Genomic DNA, 27,466 nt, shown 5'->3' with positions numbered 1-27,466 from the left:
GCTGCCATTGGTGCTGGTGCTTGGTCTGAGCTTTGAGGCGTTGTAAGCCGCATTGGTTCTAAAATTATAGAAACAGAGTTTAAGAGCCAACAGTAAATAATTCATTTGATACGTCTAGCATGATAACTCCAATTAAACCGATCAAAAAGCCAACACTACGCTAATTTGTCACTTCGCCCTGTCTTGATATCATAGAATCTAAGCCGCAGGTTTCGGGCATAGAGAGGCCCAGCCTGTACCCACAGTCAGTCAGTAAGCCACTCCAGTCCACTCTAGTACAATCCAAATACCAAAGGAAGGAGAACATACCGGCGTCATCATCCTCGGCCACCCAGGATCCAATTCCCACCTTACCTTCCCCAACAGTGCAACTAACGCAACCCTTGCCTCAAGCATCGCAAACTTCTGCCCTAGACAAGCCCTTCGCCCACCATGGAAACTGATGAATGCACCCTTAGCATTCGCGCGTCGGAACAGCGCATTGATCTCATCCATATTTGTGCCCCACCGCTCAGGTTTGAATTCGTCCGCGCTGGCTCCCCAGAACGTGATGTCCCGATTTGTGGAGTAGGCGTTGTATCCGAGATATGTCCCAGATGGGATGGGGATTTTCCCACCCAGTAGGACTGGGCTTTTTGTTTGTCGGTTTATCAGTTGCGAGATTGGTGGGTAGAGGCGGAGGACTTCGTAGATTACGGCGTTGAGGAGGGGGAGGGATGCCAGGGTTTGCGGTGTTGGTTCGCTGCTGTCCAGGGAGGTGATCTCAGCGCGCAGACTTTCTTGGATATTAGGATGTTCTGCGAGGAGGAATAAGGCTGAGATGAGTAGAAGTTGTGGGTTTTCGTGGCCTGCGAGGAATGTGCTGATCATGTTGTGTCGCAGTTGTCGCTCTGTTAGCATGCCTGTTTCGAATGCGCCTAGAAGTCGGCAGCCCAGGTTTTTGGGGACGCTCTTTTCGTGGTTGTGGCAGGCTGCGTGGCCCCTTTTGACGGTGTTGCAGAGTTCATCGGTGAATTGAACTACCAGCTTGCGTGCCTCTTGACGGGTTGGGAGGTTTAGGTGATCGAGAAGTGGGAAGTTCAAGAAGATGGGATCGAATATCTTGGGCTTGATTCGGAGCTGGAATGCGTGGAGGGGTGCGTTTGGCCTTTGCAGTGTCTATACAATGGTTAGTACTTTTCTTCCCTTCCCTTGTATAACGCATACCTCAAAACTAGACCCGAGTAGCACCTCTGACAGATTCGCCAGAGTATATCGCTGAAGAAGCGGGTTAACATTTACAGACCCCCCAGACACCTGTTGTTCCAGGAGAAGGTCAACAAGCAGGCGAGAGTTGCTCCATATCTGCACCGGGTCATAGTCCTGCTGCAGGCCTGGCTTTATAATAGAAGTATAAAGCCTCCAATTCTCCCCATGGGCGCTGATGATATTATCACCAGTATACTCCGCGAGCACGCCATGAGGAATCTTCTTCTGGTTCCCGCTCTTCGCGTAGATGTCTTCGTGCTTGAAGACTTCGGCGATGTACTCTGGTTTGCGGACGAGGATGTTCCAGCGCCCACCGAAGAAGAGCTTCACTGCGCCGTATTCGGTGAGTGGGCGTTCGAGGTATTTCCGGTAGAGGTCAACTTGGTCGTTGTTTTGGATTAGTGGGAGCAGGGTGTAGTAGAATGGTATTGTGGGGATGTCTTTGGGGAAGTCTCTTGGTGGAGTAAACAGATAGACTAGCCCAGCGGTAACAATAACGACCAGGCCAAGAAGCAAAATAAAGACCGTGAGCAACATGGTGCTATGTTTCAGGTTCAGTATAGCAGAAGGAACGCCAGCAGACAAAGACGGGAAAGGCGATATCTATACCGGCTGGCAGCAAAACAGTTCTCAAACCACCGTACATGGGCAGTAAAAGTGAATAAGCCAATGACAACCAATCCAAATATAGTATCAAACAGGGCTCATCAGATTCAGGCCGAGACCATCAGCCCTTGCGAGATCTCTTGGCTGTTGGGGCCATATCTGAATCGCGACTCAGACAGGCGCGCCATGCTCCGCCCCAGCCCACGTCACATCTTGTTGTCGCATCCCAGCCATGCGGTGGATCATAACCGTGCACCGTGTAGTCATTATAGCTTCTGTTTCTAGATTCCAAGCTGTCAGCTGCCGTCTACGTTGAGAGGTTGGGCCGGAAGTTGATGGCAAGGCTATGGCTATTTCTAGAACACCAGTGAATGTAAATAGAAGACACAGCAGATAGACAAGTAAAATGTAACAGGGGGGCTGAGCAGTTGGGTACCAGAGACAGCGTGAATCCTTCAGTGTATAGAACTGGTCCCAGCCTGGGTAGATATCAATATATTAAGCCGAACCTGGACGAAGCAGGCCTGTTTCAACCATATCGATCATCTCCATCTCTATCAGCGTTCAAACATCTACTGTCTCAGCTTTCTTTTGCATTTACAGCACTGCATCTTTTGTCTATTTACAACATGTCCATTAACTACGGATCATCTGTCTATCACCACGTCGCTGGAGTCTACCAGCGCGACCAAAGCGGTCGACTGCTGGTTGCTGAGGGTAGATATGCTAAACAGATCCGTTCATTTTGGTCTGACATATCCAACGTTGCCTTGAAAGGAGAAACGACTGAACGGACTGAGTTGTCCTCTGGCAAGGCCGTCAACTCCACACAGACTACGCTTCCATTCAACATCCAAAGGGACCAGTCTGAGCAGACACAGACCTTCCAAATCCACGAGCTACTGGAACCTGATAGTGATGATGTCCGTGGACTCATCACATCCGAACCCTCATCCTTCCTCCAGCCTGTCTTCTTCAACTGGGCAAAAACATTTCTCCTCTTGAATGCCCGTATGCTCACAACTGGCGTCTCATTCGACTCGATAAATATAGAAGCATTAAAGATTGCTGATCAGGTAGCCGATCTCTTCGAATCCATCAAAAACACCAGTCAGGACGATAAATGGTCCACAGAAGGTCGCCAATACTTCATCAACAAGGTCTATTCGTTCACCAAAGACAGTCGGCACATCGAGCTTTGTCTCCCTGCGTTCCCATGCAAGTCCTCAAACCCGGAGAAAGTTGCCGGTGTGTCTCCAGATGCTGCAGAGTATCTTGCCCTCAACCACCTACACAGTTTCGTGGAGCAAGTCTCGAAGATATATACCCCTGGAGCAACGCTGTGGATTATCAGCGATGGCCATGTATTTTCCGATTGCAGTGAGTCTCTATATAACTTTTATTGCAGCTTATTTACTAACATGAGGCAGTTGGTGTAGATGATTCCCTAGTTGACGAGTACGGACAGACCCTCGAGATCGAATATCGTCGCCGGCAAGAGTCCACTGGGAACGGATACATCAAATTCACGGGGCTTGAAGACCTCTTCTTCTCATCTCTTGAAACAACCGCCGCCTTTTCAACAGACATGCTCACTGATGTCGAGATCCCCCAGCCTATTGAGACCATCCGCACCGACAGTGCCCAGAAGTGTCGGCTCCTGCTAGAGAAAGTTGGAGGGATTGACCGGGACCATCTGAGACAGTTGATTACGGATAAACACCATGATACCCTCGCTCTCTATCAAGGACAATCGCGGTTTATGCTCGAGGACCTGGCCAGCTATTTGTCTGCTAGGAATATGGGTGGGAAGCAGAAGAAGAGGGTTGCAAGCAGTGTTGCTGCTGAGATGATTGCAGTATGTATCTCATCCTATCTACAGGCATATCATGATTCTAATTTCAATAGAGGAATCACGCCTACTCGAACCTGGTTGAGCTCCTGTTCCCCCATCACATCCGTCTCTCGATCCATGCGTAAGTCTGCCTTCACTTTCCCGATACCTAATCCAGCTAACACCGTCAAGACACTCCAACTGCGGTCCCAAGTTTGGCATCCGTCTTTTTCCCAAAGGAACAGTTCGCCCAGTCCTAGATGCCCAGTCTCTCCTCTCAACCACCGAATCATCGAAATCCACCTATGAATTCCAAATTCCTACCGCGTGGCACAATTGTCTTGCCAAGGTTGACGAAAGTGAAACTATGCTTCTCACAAGATCTGGAATTATACGCGATGCAATCAGGAAAGGTATCTTCTCCGGATCTTGGTGTGAAGATACCAATGGGGGGTATTTCGCGGTGAAACGTATCCAAGACAAGTCTGAGGAGCAAACGGGACAGGAGGTGGCACTTAGAGAGCCCAGACCAGAGCCCCTTGTTACAAAGGAGGCACTTTCTACTGACGTATGTCAAGAAGAGTCCCCTCAGTGTTTTCGGCTTGTTCGTGTGGAGTCGGCTTATGGGCATGTGGGCGGCGTTTCGGACTGTGGTGAGGTGGTCTTGACTCCGTTTCTTGGCCTGGTTGTGCTGTTTTGGGTGGAATTTTGTTTAAAGTAATGTCTCGATGATGCATTGGGTTTGGAGTCCTGGTTTTGTTTTCTTAATTTAGAGCTAGAATACTGTATACACTGTAGATTGCCAATATATGTTGTTTATTATGGAGATAGGTAATAAGCTTCAGAACGAGCAGTCCTTGGACTAAGAAAACCCAATACACCTTAAAGAGCTGAACATACAAGTCATAAATGATACTACCATGATAAAGATGGAACCTCGTCCCAGAGTGAGACTATGTGAGACGCTGTGTCTATAACAGGTCTTGCACGCTATACCCGATTAACACTGTCCGTATCGGGAATAGTCTCGGGCGTATCGGTCGTCGCATTTTCTTCCCGATACAGCCGACCTGCCAGCTGCATCCTCCCAACACGTCCACCACAACTGCTTTGTCGATGCCTGTAACACCAGAAAGACCATCATCGGTCCGTAAACGCCATCGGCCCTCCCATTCATGCACCGAGTGCCGCCGCCGCAAGGTCCGATGCGACCGAGTCAAACCACACTGCGGCCAATGCAGAGCTCTGGGCCTGACTACATCATGCGCATACGAGGAGCATACTCGCACGCAGAATGCTCATCGCGCGGAATCGATCGCCTCTAGCGTCGAGCAACAGGTTCCCAGACCCCGGGATACGCCGGAGGAAGCACATCCTACTAGTACTCCTACGCCCCGCCGCATTCAAGGCACCATATCCAAGACTAGAGTGTATGGACACGGACATTGGATGAATTCGTTCTTACTGGTAAGTATACATCCATGATAATCCCAGTTGTCTGGTTGCTGACCGTTCAGATGGAAGGGCTACGTCCCCTCGACCCCTTCGGCGAGTGCTATAAAGCCTTCTTCCCCAGACCAAACAGTAACTCGAGAGACGACTTAACAAACACCGTCTTTGAATGCAAACGCCTGGCGCAGAGTATCAAGCAGCAGCGTCCCAGCCGGAAATGTCTCCCGGCAGATATCCATCGGTTCTTCCCGGACCGCGCTATCATGGATGAACTGGTCAGGTTGTACTTTGCTACGTTTGAATCCTGCTATGGGATTCTGTGGTATTCGTCGTTTTTGCGAGATTATGACGCGGGTTTGGAACGACCAGAAAACGCAGAAAGTCCGTTGCTTTTACAGATCTTACTGGTCATGACCGTTGCTGGTCCCTTGCATAGCGATGCGAGCGTCCGCGCCGAAATGGTAGCAAATGCCCGGATATGGATTCATATTGCCCAGAATTGGCTATCAGCGCCGATGGAAAAGGATCGATTGACTCTAAAGGCAATTCAGGTTTATTGTCTGGTACTGCTTTCGAGAGAGGTTAATCACGTTGGAGCGGATTTGGTTTGGATATCGGTGGGAACGTTGGTGAGAATTGCTATGCAGATGGGACTGCATCAAGACCCAGACCTTCTCGGCCAGATGGATATCGAGGAGAAGGAGCTGCGGAGAAGACTCTGGTATACTATCCTTGAGATGAATGCCCACTCGGCGATTGACTCTGGCATGTCGCCCATGATCACGGATGATGATTATAACACGCGGCCGCCCTCGACCAGGGATCAAACTACAGAAGTAGATGGCCAAGATGCTTCGGCCCTGACTAAATGTTCTTTTCAGCCCCTACTTGCAAAGTCTATTCCCTTGCGCCTTCGTATCACAAGAATCATCAACAGCATGCAAGAAGAACCGTCATATGATAAGGTCCTAGAGCTAGGAAATGAACTGGCCGCGGCGAGTTCCGAAGCTGCAAAGGCAATAAGCGAGAGCCCGTCAACAAATACTTTTGGATCGAGCTTCTGCAGCCATATTCTTCGTCGGTTCTCGTTATGTCTTCACTATCGCCCCGCGGTCAAGGCCAAGACAAACCCGCTGTACAGCCACTCCAGAAACGTTTGTTTGGAAGCTGCCTTGGACGTAGTGGCACTTTTGGACGACAACCTATATAGCCGAATACTCTGCATCGGCGGTGGAATGTTCCGCGATCTCATTACGCGAGGTGCATTGCTTATATTCCTGGAACTGAGCCCAGACCTAAGCGAGGACACGTCAATATTCGCGAAAAGACGGCGTCACGCACGCCAGGAATCGCTGTTAAATGACGCCCGCCGCGTGGTACGGTACTCCAAAGACCGGATGTCGCATGGTGACACAAATGTCAAGACCTATGTATGTCTTTGCATGATGCTGGCTCAGGCTGAGGCGCGACTTGAGGGTTTACCGCTGAAGGAAGCTGTTGAGAACGCGACGCGGGACAGTTTGAGTATCTGTCGGGATATACTACAGGCGACTGAGTCTGCGTGTGCCACAGATACAAGACATCCGGACCTTGAGGCCTGGACTAATGGGGTGATCTCGCCTCCACATCTTGATACTAACCCTGACGAAGATCTGGATAGGCTTTTCAATTTCGATTTCACAAGTGAGCAATTTTCTATGCAGTGGCCTGTGGAAACATCATTCTAAGATAGAGGATGGCGCTACAATTCTATTTTACAATACTAGGAGACATTCAATTACTCTTCTTCACATCCATCTCTGGGTACTTGGGCAGCTCCCAGCCCGAGACACGCTCTCGCAGCAGCCATTGAGCGAAAACATCCAGTCTCAGTAACGAGGCAATCCAGAACATATAATATAGACAGCCAATTCCGAACGACGAGGAGGGAAATCTGTCCATATAGTTCTCCCTGTCCGTCAGCCCTTTCTGAACCTCGTCCATAAAAGGTCTGAACTTCCGATCATACTCCTCGAAGGCAGCGGTGATGTTCTGTTTAGAACTACCTGAAGCTGCTCCACAGTGCCGGCCGATCTCCCCAGCAAGGATATACACCCCGGCCATGGCGCTTGATGTACCCATCCCAGTCATCGCAGAGGGTGAATGCGCTGCATCACCAGCCAGCGCAACACGCCCGCGATACCACTGATCCAATTTGATGACGCCCATGCGCTCGCAGTAGAAGTCATCAGAGTCAACAACACCCTGGAGAATCCGATCACAGTCCCAACCTGCCCCGCGGAATACGTCGGCCATTCCATATTTCTCTGCCTCGACGTCGCCCCTCTCAGCAGTTTGTAATCGCACAGACGACGCAGGGTTGCAGAGGACGTACGCCTGGTACCACTGTGGATCGTGGCGCCGGGTCATGATTCCCCGCCCGCCGGTGGTAAGGAAAGCAGTGGCATTGTATCCTTCGCCTGCGCCGACAGCCTGCGGAATTGTGCAGTATCCTGCATAGACGTTTATCGGGTGGTAGCCTGGATTCGCATCATCGTTGGCAACGTCAACGCCGAGCATAAGTCTTCTTGTTCGTGACCATAGGCCGTCTGCTCCAACGGCAAGGTCGAACTTTTCAACATTGCTGTCTGAAAACAGAACTTCCACCTCGCTCTCACTCTGGGTTATACCAACAACAGAGCACCCAAACCTAAAATCGACCTTGTCCTTACAAGCATCGAACAACAGTTGACACATATCACCCCTCATGATCTCGTAGTCAGTCGTGAAACTCTGAAGTCCCTCCCCGGATCTATTTGCAGGAAAAAACCCCCAATCCTTCCCCTTCTTATCGACTAGACGCAGGCCTTGCTCGGCAACGGTTTTCTTTCGGAAGGCTTCCTCCAGGCCCATCCGACGGAGGACTTCAATTCCCGGTGAACGTAGGTCGATCTGTAATCCTGAAGTTCGGAGGGAAGGGGTTCGCTCGATGACGGTGATGGAGTGGCCTAGTCTGGAGAGCCAGAACGCAAGGGCGTTGCCTGCGATGCCGGCGCCGCATATGAGGATTTTGAGAGGCATATTCCTAATCTGTATAAGTTGACTAAAGACTTTGGTATGATATCTGGGTAAAACGGCGAGCTAGACTGCATCTTTGGTGCTCTTTATAGAGGATTTACGGTGTATGCCTGTTCGGCCGACCAGCCCTAACGCCCGAAGAGGCCGATATGCCCGAGCATGTCCGAGCCGTGTGACATGTGTTTCCACATCGCGTCGTACATTGAACTCCTATTATTACATAGTTGCTATCCCTGCTACTCATGATTATGACGCGTTTATTGAATCCTGTAAGAGGCATTCTTCGGCAACGCTATCCGAGCACGCGTACGATCTCTAGCAGCCCGCGCGTTTTATCCCCGGACACTCGAATCGAGGAGACGCTGCTACATTATAATCCGACGCATTACTACCCTGTGAAGATCGGAGCGGTGTATCATGATCGATACATAATTACTGGGAAACTGGGATACGGAGCTTATTCGACGAGTTGGCTATGTCGGGATCTCAAGTACATACAAAGCCCGGATTTGGAAGATCCAAGAAACGGGGCCGTTTGTTCAGCCGCATATATACAGAGCGCCGGAGGTTATATTTGAGATGCCGTGGGATAGTAAGATTGATATATGGAATCTTGCATGTCTTGTGAGTACTAATTTACGACCCTCCCTCTGCTATATGTACCAAGCTGTTAATGGTGAACTAGATATGGGATTTGTTTGAAGGGGAGCACTTGTTTGGCGACATATTCGATGCTGGAGGGCATGATCCGTTCAAACACCTGGCTCTTATGGTGGCATTTATTGGGTCACCGCCGAGCGAATTCGTCCGCCGGAGTGAGACAACTGAGCAGTGCTTTGATGGCAGTGGTTCGTTGCCTCTTGGTTATTTACATGGAATGTACTAATAGAGCAGGTACCTGGATTGCTCAAGATGAAGCGCTGATACCGTCCATCTCTCTTGACACTCTAGAGAAATGCCTCGCAGGTGAAGAGAAAGCCCTGTTTCTACTATCAAATCTATGTTAAAATGGCTGCCCGAAGAGCGCAGCACAGCAAAAGAGCTACTTCAGCACCCATTCATGCAGCAGCCAACTCCTCAAACCTCCTTACAACCAACAGTGTCGCCCAGAAGCTAAACGGCAGAGCCAAAGCCCATAGCCCAAAGTTGATACTCGCCGTCGCAATCAACGCCGTTGGAACAGCCTGCACGCCAAAACCCACTGCCACGCCCGCTGTCTCAATCCCCCTCAGCAGTGAACTATACCGGATCTGCTCGCCCGGCGAGTCCGCCAGGTTTCCAATGCACCAGTAGATATAGTTCTCGACCATGGTCAGACTGATCCGCTCGAAGAGGTAGATACCGAACCCCCTCCCGAAAGTGCGCTGGTCGGCCCAGTCCAGCACGGGCTGTGTATGTCGGTACTCGTTCTGGATAACGACGGCCCAGACCCAGGTTGCGCTGTTGAGCAAAGCAATGAATATCCAGGTACTCAGCGCGCGCGTCTTCCGATTTCTCGTCCAGGGGATATCAACAAGCGAGCCCGCAAGCCAGGTTCCAATCGTGCCCACAATCGCAGACAGGAAACTGCCCAGTGCGCGTGCTCGCACGGTGAAGTACGTCGCTAGATACGTCCCAGGGTACGCCTGAATCCAGCCAAAGTACCAGAACAGTGGCGTTAACAGGAGGATCGGCCGACTCTTCCCCCTCGCCCACATGGCCTTGACCTCCGTTCTCCACGATATCTTCGCCTGGTTAGTAGCCGGGCTGGCAACCTTGGTTCCATCATCCCTAACAACGCCCTCCGGATTCTGAAGCATAAGCCCAAAAAGCAACCCCAGACACTGAATCGCAATAAACGCCAGATAGGTCTGATACCCGACCTGGCCCTGCTTATTTGTATTTACATTAACCCCCAACGAAATCGCGCCGCCGATGATATTCCCGAAATTCCGAAACGTGAACCACGTCGCGATGTACCGCCCCCGTTTGCGGTCCTCGGGATATCCCGTTGCAATGGCGCCTTCGACGCTCCAGAAGAATCCTGCTGTGATCCCACACGTTATTGAGCCTAGGTAGACGAGCCATGTTGCGCCGGTGCGGTTGTTTAGGTATAGCCCCGCGGCGTAGAGAGGGTATCCTGTTGATCCCAGGGCGAGGGTATACCTGAATCCGATGATGTTTGTTAGGAATGGGCCGAGGAAGCAGGTGACTGTCATGAAGGCGTAGAGTAGGGCGTTTGCGGCGTTGACGAGGTTGGGGGATTGGGAGCCGCCTACGCCGAGGCCATTCATGGCAGACCAGATTCCGGGGGCGCAGAAGGCGCATAGCCCGACTGTGAGGATTTGGAACAGTGTTGTGCGGTGGAAGGGTGTTTTTGTACTTGATTGCCCTGATGAGTCTGAATGGGGCTGTTTGGCCGTTGGGCCTGGGGATTTGGTATCAGCTGTGGACATTTTGCTGCATAGAGTGTAAATGAATTTGAACTGTTCTGGGGGGAATGATGTGATTTTGTATTAGGGCTGCTGCGAGGAAATCAAATACGAGGGAACCCAATGAGCAAGAATATTTTGATAACGTCAGTCGCAGGATTATAGAGTGACACCAATATACTTTCTTCACGCCGTTCCGAGGTTATGGTTGCAATTCGTGATATGAGGGGAAGATGAGCAATATCACTATCAAGAGGGGCTTTATCAACAACCCACTTGCCCTCAAGACAAGAAATCACACAGAGCATGCAAAATGGCAACCACCGTTGAAACCGTCAATATCTCCTCTATCAATATCGAAGATCCGAGCCTCACCTTCGAACCTTTCCCCCTCCCACCCAGCAACCAACGCCCCCTTGGCCCTCCCCACCCCCCAAACACCACAATCCCTCTCGCGCTGAAACCATCAGAACAAAACCCAACCCTCGAATCTGCAATATCAAGCATAAAATCCCTACAGGAAAGAAAGGAACTGACCACCCTGCTCTCCAAACACGGCGCCCTCCTCTTCCGCGGCCTGCCCATCCACTCCGCAACGGATTTCAGCGCCTTCGCGCACGCATTCGGTTGGAGCCCACACGAGATCATCGGCATAGTCGTCGAGCGTCCTCTCCTTGCACCAAACGTCGCACCGGCAAATGAAGCGCCTAAAGAAGTGCGCATCTACAACCATAATGAATCCCCGCAGGTCCCGCACGCGCCGGAGTATATCTTCTTCTATAGCAAGAAATCTCCCGGTGTAGGGAAGGGAGGGGAGACGCCTGTTTCGTCGAGTTTGGAGCTGTTTCATCGTGCCAGGGCGGAGATTCCCGAGTTTGTGGATTTGCTTGTGCAGAAGGGGATAAAGAGTCAGGTTACGTATAAATTTGGACGGCAGTATGTGGGTGGGTCGACGCTGAAAGAGGCGTTTGGGAAGGAGATTCTTGATGGGGATGATGAGACTACCAGGAAGAGGAAGGTTGAGGAGCAGATTCAGCGGTATGGAAGGGGGGAGTGGACGACGTGGGAATGGACGAAAGATGAGGACGGGAGGGAGGATGGGATTGTTCTTACGCATCGACTTCCTGTTGTGCGTGCGCAGCCGGGAACGAATCTGCCGACGCTGTTTACAGGATTGGCGGCGTATTATAAGAATACGGTTGAGGCGAGGAAGGGGAGTGCTGCTGGGAGGAAGAATGTTGCCCAGCAGTTGTTTGGTGATGGGACGCCCATTCCGGAGGAGTATCTGGCGACGCTGGCGCGCATTACGGATGAGATAAGAGTGCTGCATCGATGGGAGGAAGGGGATGTGTTGGTATTTGACAATGTCATTGCGCAGCATGGACGGGAGCCGTGGCAGGGTGAGCAGGGGGACCGCGTGGTGCTGGCGAGTCTGTTTGATGGTGATAGTGTGCCGGGGGCGTATGGATATGGGGAGTGGGCACAGGTCGTGCAGGCGTCCGCTTAGCTGCCAGAGCTCTATCACACTCCAGAGAAGTTTTATTGAGCACTCGAAATATGAGATTCAACCAATGCCATTATACTTTCAAATCATATATATGCATAAAGGGTATTCAACATGCTAATTGGATATCTCATCAAACATGGGCCATAGGAAAAGCACAACATCAAATTATACAGGGTCAAGCATCCAAAGACTCAATGATAAACCCATCCACAAGGATCTGCCACTCTAGCCAACGCTGTGCTAGATATCCCGGTAGCTCGGCAGCCAGTTCAGGCTCCCCAGAAGCCCACGCTGTCTTTGTCCGTACCGTGGATGCGAAAAGAACCCTGCCTTGTTGTAGATGGAAGGACATCGCCAGATCCAGGTCTGCGGTCTTCTGTTGGATGAGCAATGCCTGCTCTGCTAGAGCTTGTGCTTCGTCCTCGCGAGCTGCTCTTTCGTTCTTGTCCTCGGACGCTGTGGCTATCGCGCGACAGATTTGGATCAGGCAGGTTAGGTAGAATAGGCGGAGTCGGATGCGATCCAGAGACTCCGGCCCCACGGGGAGACTGAGTAGGGAGAGCGAGGGGGTGTTCTTCTGGTAGTGTAAATGGCTGTCATTCATCTTATCATAAAGCCACCTTGCTCGCTCTAGCAGGTCAGAAGTCTGATTAAAGTGGTCGGACTGTGGAAACGGCTTTATGAAGAGGGCTTTCAGTTCGGATACCATCCCCGGGACGAAGCACATCAGCCCGAACATCTCCCACCAGAGGCGGGCGTCTGGTTCTGCTGCCGCTTGCGAGGCCTGTTTGAAGACGCTCTGCCACTCTGGGGCTTCGAAGATTGAGCCTCGAAGGTTGAACATGTCATCTAGGACCTGGACAGCGTCAATTAACGACGACAAGGACAAGGTGGATGGTGTCTACTTACCAGAAACAACCCTTGGCTTTTCAAAAGCATCCAGTCGAACTCGGTGGTATGATTACTGGGGCCTCGATGTTTTATAAGATCAAGTCCGCCTCTCCCATGAAGTACCCAGTGGTTATCTTCTGGGCGGCTAACCAGCTGCAACTGTTATAATGATGATACAAGATAGCGGAAGAAGCTCACCTCGTATAGCGTCAAGAGTCGCGTCGCGCAATATACATCCGGGTTTAGCATCAAGGTCCTGTCAGCCACGGCAACCTGCAAGCTATGCAGTGCCTTTCCGTATAGCGCTGCTACTGTTGCTGGTCTGGTTGGAAACCCAAATATCGACCCAAGCCTGGCAGCAAGACAGTTGATCGCGTCGTCAAGTTGCTGGTTGCAACCATATCGACTGGGGAGGTGGTTAAGAAAAGACGAAGGCTGTTTCTGGAGGAGATTTCCCAGGAAAGTGCGCTGTTCGTGCAGCATGGAGGAGGGCTTCCCCAGGGAGACATCAAAGAAGTTCGTAAGATATCGAATATCGAAATTATACTTGGTTTGCAGGGCCTCATAACCCGTAGGCGAAGGCTGCGGGGCAAGAATCGGGTCGATCAATTGGCAGGCACCGTTTTCGTCTAGATATAATTTTCCCACGCCGGGAAGAACCAGTGAAGTGAGATTGGATGGGCCAGCGATCTTAATTGCTTCTCTACTTGTATTCTGCGCCCGTTGGTGTTTGCGCCCTGAGCGTGCTGCCTGACGTCTGATCAGGGCCCTGGGCGTCGACCCCTCCTGCGGGGTGTCTGAGACACTCTCTGTAGCGTTGATAAAGACGAATGCAGGCCCATCTTTGGCGCGACTTCGTTGTTTTCGGAGTGGCAGGTTGGATCGCATCGTGGCTGATCTGTCAGGTTTGGGTGAGATCCACCTGGTCGTTACTCCGTACTTGTTACTCGAATCAGGCACGCAGCACTCTGGCAGAGGCCCAGTTGGGCAGTCAGATGACAGCAGGTAAGCTATACTAATATCAGCTAGTCTGTCTAGGCAGGACAGGGATGTCGTATCTGATAGAGGCATTCAGTTCCAATATGAATATCTGGTATTATTACCACCCTTAATGCACATGTAAATAATTGAAAAGGCAAAACATCTCTTCAAAACTCAACTTAATTGAACTCGTTGAAAGTATAACTTGTAGTTGTTACTTAGATTGATGTAAGCGGAAATCCGACCCCAAACAGCCCAGATTTCCCTACTTGATATATTATGAAGAAGGTCAGGCTATTTTATGTCTAGCCTACCTACTAGGGGCAACAAAACAAGGACCGTTCATATTATCCTTGTATGTGACAGTTACGATCTCTATACCATCACCACCCGGGTTTCAATTTATACACACAACATGTTCTATCTTCATTATATAACACTGGCAACATAATTTCAACCGCCCTTGATTGAAATCGAATGAATTAAATACAATCAGGTGTTGAAAGTTATCAGAATTTGCAACTGCGTAAGTTATTCTCAGGAGCGCTCCTTTGCCGATGCCTTAACTACAGTTAACCACCTAACTTTACCATTAGGCTACTAGATATCGATATACCATCTTCGAATACTGCAGCTCCACCCGGAGGCTTGAATTGGTGTTTCGATTAAGTTATCCTGAGGATATGCATTCCGTCAAAATATGGGTCCATGAACTACCTATAGTTAAGCGGGAAAGTAAGGCCGAGTCGTCAATAGGCAAAGATTATCCCACCAGACCAAGCAGCACACGTATGCAGGTACGCAGTGGCGGAGCGGATGTTTGAGCTGAAGGGACGTACGACTGGAATACTTAAGGCTGCGGCGATCCACCTCCCACAATCGCCACACTTTCCCACAATTTCCCACACTCCCACAACCACCACAACCCAACAATCCAACAATCCACCCTGCAGGGAGACATCGCAGGTCGGATTTAGCTATCCAATATGATTGATATCACCTTCTAGTATTTCACTCGCTGTGAAATATCGTCCGGTGCAAAATATTATCTAGAAACTAAAAATTCATCTGTAATCTTGTAAGCTGTGTAGACCCTGCAGTCTTATCAATCTCCGAGCTTCAGTATCCCGAAGTGAGCCCGAGATCATCGCTCGGACGAAGTTGCGCAAGAACGTTAGACTTGAGTCCACATCATTCTTCAAACAATTCCGACCGGCCAATGTCCGCTCAGCTTCTGGGCCACGCAATGCTGTGACGAGGGCGGGTCCGGCCCACCGAGCCCTAATTTCCTGCTAACTGCGAGACTGAGCTTGGTGGTGCTTATATAGACTTGGGTTCGCTGATCATTCCGCCCATCATTCACGCCATTCGTTTTGTCTTTTACTTTCATTCGTTCATCATGCGCCAGTCGCACAACGCTCTCTTTGCATTCGCAGCCTCTGCGACCGCGGCCTCCCTCGCGGACGTCTGCACCGTCTCCCACGTCAAGTCCATCCTCCCTAGCGATGGTACTCTCCTTGGAATCGACCTGATTCCGTCTGCTGTGACTGCTAGCGTCTACAATGCCAACTCCAGCTCCTCCAGCTCCGGCTCCAGCTCCGGCGGCATGGGCATGGGCATGGGAGGCAGCACGACAGAGTACAACTACTGCAACGTGACCGTCTCCTACGCGCACACCGGCCGTGACGATAAAGTGGTCGTGAAGCTCGCCTTCCCCAGCCCGTCCGAGTTCAAGAACCGGTTCTACGTTGGTGGTGGCGGCGGATACTCGCTCAACGCCGATGCCACCGGAGGTCTCGAGTACGGTGCCGTCTCGGCCGCTACGGACGCTGGATACGATGCCTTCAACAACGACTACGATGAGGTCGTCCTCTACGGCAATGGCAGTGTCAACTGGGACGCAACACACATGTTCGGGTACCAGGCTCTGGGCGAGATGACACTCGTCGGCAAGGAACTCACCCGTGGGTTCTACGGTCTTGACGCCGACAAGAAGGTATACACCTACTACGAGGGATGCTCAGACGGAGGCCGCGAGGGAATGAGCCAGGTCCAGCGCTGGGGAGAGCAGTATGACGGTGCCATCACCGGTGCGCCTGCATTCCGCTACGCCCAGCAGCAGGTCCAGCACATCTTCTCCTCTGTCGTCGAACATACACTGGACTACTACCCTCCGCCCTGCGAGCTGGCCAAGATCGTCAACGCGACCATCGCCGCCTGCGACGGCCTCGACGGCCGCAAGGACGGAGTCGTCTCCAGAACAGACCTCTGCAAGCTGAACTTCGACCTCTCCTCCATCGTCGGCGAACCATACCACTGCGCCGCCCAGAACTCGACCTCGCTCGGCTTCGGCTTCAGCAAGCGCAGCAGCAGCAGCAGCAGCCCACTATCCAAACGCCAGTCCGGCAGCACAACCTCGTACCAGCCCGAGCAGAACGGCACTGTCTCCGCTGAAGGTGTCGCCGTCGCCGCAGCCATCTACGACGGCCTGCACAACTCCGACGGCGAGCGCGCATACCTCTCCTGGCAAATCGCCTCGGAATTGTCCGACGCAACCTCCCAGTACAACTCGGACACGGGGAAATGGGAGCTCAGCATCACGAGCATGGGCGGCGAGTACGTTGCCAAATTCGTGCAGCTGCTTGACCTCGATAACCTCTCCACCCTGGAAGGCGTTACCTACGACACTGTTGTCTCCTGGATGGATACCGCCATGGGCCGCTACTACGATACCCTCCAAACTACTTTCCCTGATTTAACTGCCTTCCAGGCTGCAGGGGGTAAACTCCTCCACTACCACGGTGAATCAGACCCTTCCATCCCCGCCGCTAGCTCAGTGCACTACTGGCAGTCCGTGAGACAGATCATGTACCCGAACGCTACAGACGCCGAAGCCCTGGAGCAGCTGGCAGACTGGTACCAGTTCTACCTCATCCCTGGCGCAGCACACTGCGGCACCAACACCCTCCAGCCTGGCCCGTGGCCCGAGTCGAACATGGATATCATGATTGACTGGGTTGAGAACGGGAAGAAGCCGGCTCGTCTGAACTCGACTGTCTCCTCGGGTGACTATGAGGGTGAGACGCAGATGCTTTGCCAGTGGCCCCAACGGCCGTTGTGGAAGGAGGGCAGTGATGACTTTGACTGTGTGAGTGATGAGGAGTCGGTTGAGAGCTGGACGTATGAGTTCCCGGCATTCAAGGTTCCTGTTTATTAGCTTTTACTTCTGTATTCGCTTCTTGTCTGTTTAAATGTGGACGGTCTGTAGTTCTTACATTGACCTTTGACAATTGACTTCGTATCCTTTGTATACTAGCAGCCAATACCAAAACCCAATATCCACCTCCGGTCTAACTCTCGAATCCTTTATATACACGCAAGGGAGTATATCCAACAGTATGACTAGACACGGAACATCGGCGTTAAGCTGACGTGTACCAACCATTTCCCGGTAAGAAGTGAAATTCCAAGACAGCAACTTCTCGAGGCCGGCCATTGAATAGATCGAGGAGCCACGCTATATTTCTTACTAATTGAACTGAGAAAGAGATGGAAATTATCTCTGATCAAAAGACGGGGAACATGGGAGTCGGACTGTCGGCGCCGACCACAACAGATGGAGACATCGGAGTTGCGAGAGTCCGAAGACGCGAACTTTGTCAGCCGGTTTGTCATCTTGTTGATCTTGCGAAGTATACGACAACTATAAGACAGAACTCATAGGACAGGAACTATACACAAGCATATTGCCTAAATATATCAACATGCAAACAGTCCTCGTCCTTGGCGCGACCGGCAATATCGGCGTCTCCGCCATCAAGGCCGCTCTACGCACTCAGCGCAATGTCCTGGCTATAGTCCGCAACCAGAATTCGGCCGATAAGCTTGTTCACCACCTCGGATCGAAAGAGGGCATTACTTTTGTCGAAGCCGATGTCCTCTCCGACTCGGGCGTCCAGGGCGTGGTTGACCAGGTGCGCGCTGGCAAGCTTCCTGCCTTCCAGCATGTATACTCCTGCGGTTAGTCCACCCACCAATTTTTTAGCCTGTACGTACCATGGAGGTATACTGATTATGCAGTCGGGGGCGAGTACGTGACAACGCCTCTAACTGAAATCACCACCGAGCGATTCCGGCTGAACATGACCTCCATGTTCGAGGCTGCCTTCTGTAAGACCCTCTCACTATATTCATACCCCAAGAATAGGAATAGCTAACCAACTTCTAAGATGGCTACCGCGCAACAATCCCCTACCTACTATCCCAAAAGAATACCACAACATGGACCCTCTGCACCGGCGCGCAAGGCGACGTCGCCACGCACGCCCTCCCCGCCATGACCCAGGGCGCGCTGTTCTCCTTTGCCACCGCTGCGGCGCGCGAGAATGCAGATACCAATGTCCGCTTTAACGAGGTGTATCTTGCGCTGAGGGTTGAGTTTGATGAGGATGCCGCTGTGCATGGTGTGAACAGTGCGTCCGAGTTTGCGGCTGTTTATGAGGCGATTCTGGAGAGAGAGGACATAAAGAGTTCGAGGGTTGTTGTTACGAATGCACAGGATATCAAGGATTTTAAGGTTGTGCCCAAGTTTTAGTTTATTTAGTTTAGGGGGGTGGAAGTATCAATAAGAATGATATATCTCGTTTGTTGTAATAAACATATGTTTCGGAGTTTGGCAGTAGTAATTAGGGCTCTCTCAAACTAGGGAATGCTTTATTGCTTATAGTTATTACCGAGAATACCCGACCACTTAGACCCCAAATATTCAGTGGAGTGATTTATTTTTAAATAATTGCGGGTTAATCTGCACTGAAATGCTGACAGGAGCAACCCCAGAAATGGGAGCTGACTTGAAACACATTGTTGTCTGCATTCGTGTTCGTACATATTATTGCGCAGGGATGGCTTTCCCGGTTAGGCACGGAGAGCAGGCACTCACTCACTCAGTCCAGACTGCCCAAGCACGGACACTGACACCGGCCAGACCAGGCAGACAAATTGGCTTGTTCCTGATCCAGAATAGCGCTCGTGTTAGTCTCATGTGCTGCAACCCTACCTCGTATTCACTGCAGATCCCTCACCGGCCAAACATCCACCCTCAAGCCTTGGAAAGTTGACATTCTGCTGTAACTGAGCTTCAGCTGATCTGAAATAAAGAATATCTCTTCATTCCGGATCGTCAGTGCAACTTCTGTCTCACACCCTGGTCTGACTCTGGGGTGCACGCACAAGCATCCCTCGCAGCACGGCAGCATCGCGACACCAATCGGACCAATACAGCCTCAGGAGTGTCCCGCCCGCCAAGGAGCCAATTTTCAGCCTCGCAGGCGAGCTGGTCGTGCGAAATGAATCTGGGCTCAAAGACAGGGGCTGCGAGAGTTCAAATACCGTCTCGCCCCCGATCGACCTCGACCTCCACTCTCCATCCCAGATCGAGTCCCACAAAATAACCAGAGATCTACCTCATCTCTCTCTCTCTCAATCTTCACATTCTCAATTGACTTCAGTCTTCAAAATGAAATCCTCAACCCTCCTCACCCTCTCTCTCCCCGTGCTCTCCCACGCCTGGACAATCACCTGGCGCAACGCCGAGGGCAAAGAAAGCACCAAGAGCGGCCACGGCCCCTCGAAATGCATCCAGATCGACCACGCCAAGGGCCAGGAATTCGACATTGACGGCGAGGGCGAGCCCAACATTAACATGCTCCTGTTCACCAACGACAAGTGCTCCGGCGAGCCGTCGGGCCAGGCATCCGTCTCGTTTGTTAAGGAGGCATCAAGCGACCTCAGCGGGTTCCAAGTTGTGCGCTTGAATGGCGATGACGATGACGATGAGGACGATGACGATAGTACTAGCACTGGTACTGGGTCTAGTTCTGGAAGTGCGACTCCTTCTCCTACTTCGACTTCTACCGATGACGACGACGACGACGACGACGAGACGTTCACTCTCCCGACTGAGCCGGCGACCAGCACCAGCACCAGCACTAGCAGTGACGCGGATGAGACTACGAGTCCGACAGAGACTGCTTCTTCGAGCGGTGCTGGTGCCGAGCCTACCGAGTCGAGCAGTGCGACGGGGACAGATAGCGATGCTACGCCCTCGCCTTCTGAGTCTGGCGATGACAGCACGCCGACCGATGGGTCGGTGCAGCTTGGCCTGTCGCGCACTGGCCTTGCTGGGGTTGTGGTTGCTGCGATTGCTGGAGGGTGGGCGTTGGACATGTTGTTCTAAGCAGGGGTTATGTCTTCATGGGACGGGCTGGTTATGGTTAATGGTTCGATAAGCAGATAATCGTTAGGTAGATGTACAATCATACTCTAATTAAACCAGACCCTTATTCGAGTAAACAAAGTAATACTGTATTTTGACCGAACAACACCGAGACCATCGAATCTCCTTCGTAGTTATCTAATTATAGCGACGCCAATCAAGCCCAATGAAAATCCAACAAGTAACCCAGCTAGTAAGATCAGAAGATGAATCTGCCAATTCGGCCCCTCCCGAGCTCGGATTATGTTAAACAGTCTCATCTAAGCGAGACTCGATCGGCAACGCGACAAGAAGCCGGTCTGATAGGCCAGAGATGTGGAAGTTACTTCCGCCGGTCAACCAAATACCCGGCTCACATTATAGTATGTCAAGCCGAACACAGCCACAGGATAGAAATGCCTGGTCACCCCGGTTATTTGTATGAATAGCAAGGATGCAGACTAGCAGTCATTGACGTACGGCGAATGGTTTCGAGGCTGTCATATCGTTTGCTGGCGGTGATTTGATAAAGTTATGAGTGTTTTGGAGGTGATGCGGAGCTTGAATTGTCCGTAACAGAGCTCTGGGAGCTGGGGCTGGCGGTTTGGGAGGCACCAGAGCCTTGCTGGCTTGGAGAGCTGTTGGACTGCGAGCTCGATGGAGTAGACTGGCCCTGGTCACTTGAAGCATTTGTAGGTTGTGCATTGTCGTCTGGTCCAGAGGGCATCATTGCATTGGTAAACGGGAGGCAGTGAACGGTGAGCGCGGGAGTAAAGGAAGACATTGTATTCAGTAATGGAACGTAGAACAGAATCATGACTCTGAGAGAGCACACGCTGAACAGAGAGCTATATATACATCTTCTGCCAGTCGAGCGCAATGAATTGCCATGTTCGACACTGTCTCAAAGCCCAAGACTTTGGATCAAAGTGGCTTGGAATTATGCCAACGGGCCAGTCATATCCGTGCTTGGCTTTTATTATCGATCGACAGGAGGCCTGATTCGTCCGTTGCTGGACGATGCACGGACGCGCTGTTTGATCGGGGCTTGGGTCGGTGGTTCCAGCGCGAACGGCGGACTGAGGATGCCGACTGCGATGATTCTCTACAGCTGCACTGAACTCCTGGCCATTCCCGCGGCCAGAGTCGAGTCCCACATCCCCTCGCGGTGCGGCCACGATTCGAGAATCTCGATTGCTCTCTTCGCGATTACTGGATTCCGGCACCTCTCAATGAAATAGTACAGCGGGCCAATGACCGTCGTATCCATCAAGAGTGTTGGACGAGGACCTGCCTCGCGTGCTGTACTCTGGACACCGGCCGTAATCTTCGCTGCCATATCCACAACCTCGGAGAAGCGGTCGGCGTATAGGTCGCGGATTACCTCGTCGGATTTGATCAAGCTGATTTCCGTAATTAGAAACAGACCCTTCTGGTGCATGCGCAGGACTTCAAGGGACCGCCGGTCCTTGTCCGCAACGGGTCCTTCGGCATAGAGTCTCTGCTCTAGCTGATCAAGCGCAGACTCAAAGTTTGCTAGCTGGAGAAGCTGCTTCTTCTGCTCTCGTATCAACACATCATGCTCTGCCTCGATCTCCGCAGCGGACAAGCTGTCGCAGAAGGCCGTCCAGAGGCAGAAGTGGAGAAGTGCCCGGTCGCGCATGAAGCATCCATCCTGGATACTGTGAAACCGCTCAGGTCCTGGCCCAGCCGAAGCATACCCTTTCTCCAGGGTAGGGATATCCAGCGCCTCATGGATTTCGGAGAATCCAAAATGCGCCCCCTGCAAGTCTAGATGAACCATTGCCGCCGCAAGCGACCGCTCGATATCCTGCTCCGCTGCCGGATGCTTCTGGTACAGACGGTGGTAATCCAACTTCTTCGTCCCTAGGATATGCAGCCCATTATGCAGATGCGTAATCGCCTCGTCGAGCCGCCCCCGCATCAGCTCGAACGCAATGAAGAGCAGACAGCAGAGCAAGACCGTGCTGCGCACCTGCGGGTCATTCGAGCACATCCGGGCCCGCAGGTTCTCGATCGAGCGGTTATACTGATACAGCGCGAAGCGATGCGTGCGGTTCCCCATGTCCTCAGGCAGGATGGTTACCCCTGCAACCTCCGAGACCTCCTGCAGGGCGCTGAGGGCGACGACGGCGTGGCAGATGGCGGGCTCGGACTGGCACTTTTGCAGCACGAGCGAGTTCCACAGCCGGTGGTCGAACCAGCCGTTCATCATGGGGATGGTGAATGAGTGGAAGTAGTTGAAGAAGCGCCGCTCCTCGGCTGTTTTGTCCGGCAGCAGGGCGCGGAACTGGTACTCGGTCAGGGCCATGGTAGAGCACGGGTTTAGGTTGCGCTTGTGTGAGAGCCGCTCCAGGTCGTAGCCGTCGCATTTGAAGCCCGCGGATGTGCATCTCCGACAGGCGCCTGGTGTTTCGTCGCATTTGAGATGGCGGGTCCTGTTGCTGTTAGCTGTGGAACTCGGGTTGGTGGGGTTGGTGGAGTTCACGAACCGGCATGTGCGACACCCCGTTTTGGACTTGGGGAGGCGGATGTGCCGTGTTTTCTTGAGTCTTGCGGGCTTTTCCATGGTTTGCAATCAGATCTGGCTTGCTTCTGGGTAGAATTCATGAAGCGTGAAACGTGTTGGTGTTGGTGTTGGTGGGCTGCACGTGATCTGTGGCTTACACAACAAAGAGAATGCAGTAGATAGATCCAGTCATATATTCTTATCTTATTCTACTAGCTAATGGTGAAAGTATATCTGTTTTATTTCCATTTCTTAGGTATATGATGCTTAGAATTATAGTGATGAGATACGATTAGGGCTGGATACTAGAGCTTAGGTCCAGCCCAGTATATACAGGTACATGTGGGTATGTTAGTAGACTCGTCATAATCTTATAGATAAGGGAATTTTGTGTTGCTGCTTCTGCTGATACAAGACGGTAATAGACCCAGAAGAGAGATATAAGAAGGCGATTAGGGCCTATAAGCTTTGAGGCATCTTATGTTAATTCTTCTATAACCTATCCTTTCTTGTCTAGTTCTACACTTTCTCTTATTCTTTAAATTATATCTCTAACACGCATATAGAATTACCACTAGTTGCCTGCTTTCGTTGCCTAATAAGACATGCTTTCCTTACTACCTAGAATCATCCTCCAGCGAGCTCAGCTCTAACATGGTTATTTCTTAAATGGATCCCAAGGGCGCATCCACAGAAGTAACATACAGGCTCGTATGGACCAAACATCGGCAGCTATAGGGCCGACCAGTGGGAGGTATCGTTAATATAGATCCATGAGCAACCCCGTCTGTCGTTTGGATTTACTCCAAGGGATAAGTTATGTTTGATGGTTTGTCTGTCCCTGTAAGTGTACCCTACTTTCCTGTTCGCCGTTTTCTGTGCCCTTCTAGTTGCCGGCCTTTCTCGATGGCGTGAGAGTCAAGCACAGGTGGATCCGTCAACATGCCAAGTCAGATGCTCTCATCAGCCCTATACAGCTGAATGACAGCAAACCAACAACTTTTCTCAACCCGCTCGATAAGAAGAGGAAGACAGTTCGAGCTCGATGAATGTCTCAGTCCGCGCCTTGGCCAGTGCACTTGGCACAAGGCTGGTTGGGTGGCTGTTGCCCCATTTCTACTAAAACTCTGGGTATTTGATATCCACCAATGATCCATTTCTGAATGCGCCTTGTTCGAAGCGAGTCGGGAAAACGACCTGAAATTGAATTATAAAAAGACCGCCGCCGCCCTATACATAATACAGAAATGATTTGCAAACTTCACGCCACTTCCGCACATGAGGCTCGCAGCGATGACTCCACGTATTTCTTGGCTTTCTATCGCGATCGCCCTTGGAGGTCTGTCGACCTGTATGTTATGTTCCCTTCGCTTCGGAGTATTCTTATCCTTGTCTGCCTTATGATACTGATCCTTGGCAGCAGGCGCCGCGCAAGCAGAGGACGACCTGTGCTCCGGCTGGTTCTGGTACCCCCCGACATCTCTCGGAGACTACCAGAGCTGCCCGACTGGCAAGATCAATGGCACAATCGGTATTGACCCGGACGAGGGCCCAGTTGTTCTCCCCAACCTCGTCACCCTGAATGGCACGCTGCAGCTCAAGCGGACTTGGCGTGAGATTACCTCCATCAGTGCGCCTGATCTTGAGAGCGCGAACGCGCTAGACTTTGCCAACATAATGGTGGGCGGCCTCGACCGAATCTCATTTCCGAGCTTGCGGAACGTGTCCGAACGCATATCCTTTAGGGATACGACACGAGATGCAACTGCTGAGTTTCCGGTGTTGGAACATGCTGGCTCTGTCACTATCGAAGAGCACTTGCTTCAGTATGTACCTCTTGCGGCACCCAAGACGCACGTTAAGAACTGATATAGATGACACTAGGTTGCATATGGACTCGCTAGAGTCGGTTGCCGATGACTTTGATTTAGATAATGCTTTCGCGGGGGTGGACGGCCTTGCAGTCACACTTCCATCATTAACGTCGGTTGGTTTTCTCAAATTAGGGGGCAATCTCACAAGGTATGTCTGCTCCATCCCATGGTTAAATAAATGCTTACCAGTCCCAGCATCTCCCTGCCTAAGCTCATGTCTGCCGGGTCTCCAAAACATGCCAAAGGAGCCATCTCGACAGAGGCCGGGTTGCGGCTTCATCTCGGGGGGAGGTGGAATCAGGTCCCCCGGATCCCATTTGCCCTGAACTTCCCCATGCTCGAATATGTGGACACGCAATTCTATGTTCATGGCCCAGTGGATAGGTTGTTCTATCCCAGCACCTACTGTGTCTCCCAGGTTTAGCTAACACGGACCCCGGACAGCCTTAACCTCCCTTCTCTTACAAACACCACAGCAGCCATCCACATCGACAGCACCCAACCCCTCTCCCTCTCTCTTCCTCTCCGCACAGCTTCTACCATCGAGCTGCTCGGGGCCATCAAGCAGTACGTATACCGTCACCCACTGACGATTGCCTTGGATCATCCGCTAACAGCCATCCCAGCGCCTCACTTCCAAACCTCACCCAGTTCACCCACATCACCGTGGCCTCAACCACGAACTTCAACTGCGACCGCTTCATCAGAGAAATCAGCGAAACTGCCCAGATCCCAGAAGGAGGCCAGCACTCCATCATCTGTTCATCAGTGCACGGCAACTCGTCGGGCCTGTCGTTAGGTGGGAAAATCGCAATCGGGGTCGTCGTTCCAGTCGCGGTGTTGGTCCTGGCTCTGCTTGTAATATGTCTCAGGCGACGCAGGAGAAGGGCTGCTAAAGGGAAGGAGGAGAGAGCCGTAGATCAATCAGCCGCCCCAGAGTATGATAATACTCATGCTCATGCTCCGCGTGAAGAGGCTGTCGTAACGAGAACTGCCACGGCAGCAGATATCGGCCCTCCACCCCCATATTCGCCGCGAGAGGACGCGAACACGGCGTCTAAGACTAGATGACGGATTAAAAGTACGAAAAGTGCTTGAAAGCTTGAAATAAGTCTAGTCTAATTCATCCAAGATCCAACATCAAAACTGGACCTCACCAAGACGGCGGAATCCAATATCCGCCTCCCTAAACTTTTCAATCCCGCCCTTAACGCCGTGCTTATCAACCTCCCAATCTCCCTTCTCTATCCTCTCTGCCCAATGTCTATCTAGGAAGAACTTCCGGCATTCTTCAATTGCCCCAGAGTATAACTTTGCGGTATTATCTGGCCTTTTACTCATACACTCTGACATCTTGTCTGCTATACCTATTCAACAAAACCTGCAACAATAAAGCAAATACCTAGGTAGTACTGCCATGGAACTTGAATATCGAGGATATAACCTAGCTGGCGAAGTCAATCGCGGAGACTGATTGGCAACAAACCCCTTAATGTTTCCCATCAATTCGATAATTAAAGGCATCAATCCTGAAACGAAAAAGCAAGCATTTCCGTTGATTTGACTTATCACCGCAATTGGTTGCGAGTTTGCCGATCAACTGAATATCAGAGCTTGCAATGAGGGATCGCCTCAGTACAACATCGGCTGATCATTATGGATTATGTCGAGGGCGTGCTAAATGTTCCCCTTTATTGCTGAACAGTGATGGTTTGTCATGAAATGGTTTAATGTGGATGTTGGAGCGGAAATATATTCTGTTGTCGGAAGTTGCAGTCTTGCCATCAACAATATATAACCACCACCAGATAGAGAAAGCAGGGAGAGCACTGCTAATTTTTGCTTCTGTGATTTAGAGTTCCTATATATTAAAGAAGTATTTCAAATTATCGGGCCGGCTACAATACTGCCTTGCGAGTTGTGCCCGTGGTACTTTGGGATCAAAGCCATCACACTTAACAGGGCGTCCACTGTACAATTCAGGAATGCCGACCAATGTGATATGACGTCCCCTCTGATTTAGTGACTCGCGGTGACTAGATCAGTTTCTCGGTTGAGATTGATCAAAACCTCTAGCGGTCAAGTCCGACTCGGCCGCGTGGAGAATCGGGGCTGGGGATCATGTTCGTCTGGTCACAGGGAGCTAAAATAGCGTGCTACTGATTTTCAAAGCGGCCGAGCGGCGAGCAGCGAGAGCAAGAGCAGATCGAGCTCGAGCTTCGAGCTTAACGGGCTGGTGTTTGCACTTGCACTTGCGTGCAGGATCTGACGGCTGCGGAGGGGAAGCTCGAAGGATCGGAGCTAGGTGTGAAAGCAATGTGATGTCGACTTGTCGACTGTCGAGCTTCGGTCAGTATCCACTATCAGCGGCTCTCGCTGCAAGATTCCAAAATCCAAGCGCATTCTCAACGGTCGGTGAATAATGTCGTGCCGCGCGATCCACCGACTCCGGCGCAAAGATGAGGCTGGAGGAGTTCGATGAGGTCAGTGACGATATCGGTCAGCTAGCGCGCATGCATGGTTCGTGCTCTTTGTCCGAGAGTGGAGCTGAGCGCCGTTATCACTTATCACACCCGTCGAGCTGAGGAGAATTTTGTTTCGTCACGGTCCAAGCTCCCGGCCATCCCCGCAGATGGCAGCTTGGCTGTTCGGTGGAGATATCAGACCCATCACGTGGGCCAGAACTGGTTTTCGGATTTCTCCTTGCAGACCGGAGTGCTGGTTGCCGTTAAATAGGGGGAGGATGCAGAGTGTTTGATGTCATCTGGGCGTCTGGCTGGTTGTGCTGGTTGATTGCAGTTGGAGAGAACGGTGAGTGGCCG

The 27,466-nt window shown here is 51.5% G+C and overlaps 13 protein-coding genes across 13 annotated transcripts; 8 read left to right on the top strand and 5 right to left on the bottom strand.

Annotated features, from left to right (window-relative positions):
* Positions 1–87: 87 nt before the first annotated feature.
* xanG (cytochrome P450 monooxygenase xanG) lies at positions 88–1,797 on the bottom strand. The gene is made up of 3 exons (XM_040812639.1): positions 1,207–1,797; positions 310–1,158; positions 88–233 (listed from the first exon to the last, which is right to left on the bottom strand). Exons 1-3 carry the CDS (start codon positions 1,783–1,785, stop codon positions 156–158), a joined length of 1,506 nt encoding a protein of 501 aa, XP_040668937.1. The 5' UTR covers positions 1,786–1,797; the 3' UTR covers positions 88–155.
* A 615-nt stretch (positions 1,798–2,412) lies between these two features.
* Positions 2,413–4,356, top strand: ASPVEDRAFT_62986 (isocyanide synthase family protein; the record flags this gene model as incomplete). Its single annotated transcript, XM_040815649.1, has 5 exons — positions 2,413–3,234; positions 3,285–3,712; positions 3,763–3,830; positions 3,881–4,229; positions 4,267–4,356. Exons 1-5 carry the CDS (start codon positions 2,484–2,486, stop codon positions 4,354–4,356), a joined length of 1,686 nt encoding a protein of 561 aa, XP_040668936.1. The 5' UTR covers positions 2,413–2,483.
* A 448-nt stretch (positions 4,357–4,804) lies between these two features.
* On the top strand, positions 4,805–6,867 carry ASPVEDRAFT_134317 (putative C6 transcription factor; the record flags this gene model as incomplete). The annotated part of the gene is made up of 2 exons (XM_040807114.1): positions 4,805–5,159; positions 5,252–6,867. The coding sequence occupies 2 exons, from the start codon at positions 4,805–4,807 to the stop codon at positions 6,865–6,867; spliced, it is 1,971 nt and encodes a 656-aa protein (XP_040668935.1).
* A 46-nt stretch (positions 6,868–6,913) lies between these two features.
* Positions 6,914–8,200, bottom strand: ASPVEDRAFT_53667 (uncharacterized protein; the record flags this gene model as incomplete). The annotated part of the gene is made up of 1 exon (XM_040814818.1): positions 6,914–8,200. One exon carries the CDS (start codon positions 8,198–8,200, stop codon positions 6,914–6,916), a length of 1,287 nt encoding a protein of 428 aa, XP_040668934.1.
* Positions 8,201–8,436: 236 nt separating this feature from the next.
* On the top strand, positions 8,437–9,188 carry ASPVEDRAFT_716701 (uncharacterized protein). The gene is made up of 3 exons (XM_040816128.1): positions 8,437–8,821; positions 8,883–9,045; positions 9,092–9,188. The coding sequence occupies exons 1-3, from the start codon at positions 8,673–8,675 to the stop codon at positions 9,119–9,121; spliced, it is 342 nt and encodes a 113-aa protein (XP_040668933.1). The 5' UTR covers positions 8,437–8,672; the 3' UTR covers positions 9,122–9,188.
* A 67-nt stretch (positions 9,189–9,255) lies between these two features.
* On the bottom strand, positions 9,256–10,632 carry ASPVEDRAFT_53666 (uncharacterized protein; the record flags this gene model as incomplete). Its single annotated transcript, XM_040814817.1, has 1 exon — positions 9,256–10,632. The coding sequence occupies one exon, from the start codon at positions 10,630–10,632 to the stop codon at positions 9,256–9,258; it is 1,377 nt and encodes a 458-aa protein (XP_040668932.1).
* Positions 10,633–10,921: 289 nt separating this feature from the next.
* Positions 10,922–12,115, top strand: ASPVEDRAFT_194598 (uncharacterized protein; the record flags this gene model as incomplete). Its single annotated transcript, XM_040809164.1, has 1 exon — positions 10,922–12,115. One exon carries the CDS (start codon positions 10,922–10,924, stop codon positions 12,113–12,115), a length of 1,194 nt encoding a protein of 397 aa, XP_040668931.1.
* Positions 12,116–12,181: 66 nt separating this feature from the next.
* Positions 12,182–13,941, bottom strand: ASPVEDRAFT_151718 (uncharacterized protein). Its single transcript, XM_040808273.1, has 3 exons — positions 13,205–13,941; positions 13,025–13,159; positions 12,182–12,971 (listed from the first exon to the last, which is right to left on the bottom strand). Exons 1-3 carry the CDS (start codon positions 13,892–13,894, stop codon positions 12,291–12,293), a joined length of 1,506 nt encoding a protein of 501 aa, XP_040668930.1. The 5' UTR covers positions 13,895–13,941; the 3' UTR covers positions 12,182–12,290.
* Positions 13,942–14,778: 837 nt separating this feature from the next.
* ASPVEDRAFT_84622 (putative tannase) lies at positions 14,779–17,204 on the top strand (the record flags this gene model as incomplete). The annotated part of the gene is made up of 2 exons (XM_040817575.1): positions 14,779–14,784; positions 15,291–17,204. The coding sequence occupies 2 exons, from the start codon at positions 14,779–14,781 to the stop codon at positions 17,202–17,204; spliced, it is 1,920 nt and encodes a 639-aa protein (XP_040668929.1).
* Positions 17,205–17,751: 547 nt separating this feature from the next.
* ASPVEDRAFT_84621 (uncharacterized protein) lies at positions 17,752–18,581 on the top strand (the record flags this gene model as incomplete). The annotated part of the gene is made up of 3 exons (XM_040817574.1): positions 17,752–18,007; positions 18,068–18,157; positions 18,217–18,581. The coding sequence occupies 3 exons, from the start codon at positions 17,752–17,754 to the stop codon at positions 18,579–18,581; spliced, it is 711 nt and encodes a 236-aa protein (XP_040668928.1).
* A 491-nt stretch (positions 18,582–19,072) lies between these two features.
* On the top strand, positions 19,073–20,322 carry ASPVEDRAFT_42679 (uncharacterized protein). The gene has a single exon (XM_040812638.1). The coding sequence runs from the start codon at positions 19,503–19,505 to the stop codon at positions 20,220–20,222; it is 720 nt and encodes a 239-aa protein (XP_040668927.1). The 5' UTR covers positions 19,073–19,502; the 3' UTR covers positions 20,223–20,322.
* A 1,023-nt stretch (positions 20,323–21,345) lies between these two features.
* ASPVEDRAFT_84619 (Zn(II)2Cys6 transcription factor) lies at positions 21,346–22,830 on the bottom strand (the record flags this gene model as incomplete). The annotated part of the gene is made up of 2 exons (XM_040817573.1): positions 21,346–22,699; positions 22,754–22,830. The coding sequence occupies 2 exons, from the start codon at positions 22,828–22,830 to the stop codon at positions 21,346–21,348; spliced, it is 1,431 nt and encodes a 476-aa protein (XP_040668926.1).
* A 1,233-nt stretch (positions 22,831–24,063) lies between these two features.
* ASPVEDRAFT_84618 (uncharacterized protein) lies at positions 24,064–25,715 on the top strand (the record flags this gene model as incomplete). The annotated part of the gene is made up of 6 exons (XM_040817572.1): positions 24,064–24,121; positions 24,191–24,596; positions 24,655–24,792; positions 24,840–25,028; positions 25,089–25,211; positions 25,271–25,715. 6 exons carry the CDS (start codon positions 24,064–24,066, stop codon positions 25,713–25,715), a joined length of 1,359 nt encoding a protein of 452 aa, XP_040668925.1.
* Between the last annotated feature and the right edge of the window lie 1,751 nt (positions 25,716–27,466).

This window comes from Aspergillus versicolor (genome assembly GCF_001890125.1).
Source record: "Aspergillus versicolor CBS 583.65 unplaced genomic scaffold ASPVEscaffold_6, whole genome shotgun sequence".
Taxonomy (NCBI): domain Eukaryota; kingdom Fungi; phylum Ascomycota; class Eurotiomycetes; order Eurotiales; family Aspergillaceae; genus Aspergillus; species Aspergillus versicolor.
Note: the sequence above shows the minus strand (reverse complement) of the source record. Positions and strands in the feature narration are given on the sequence as shown.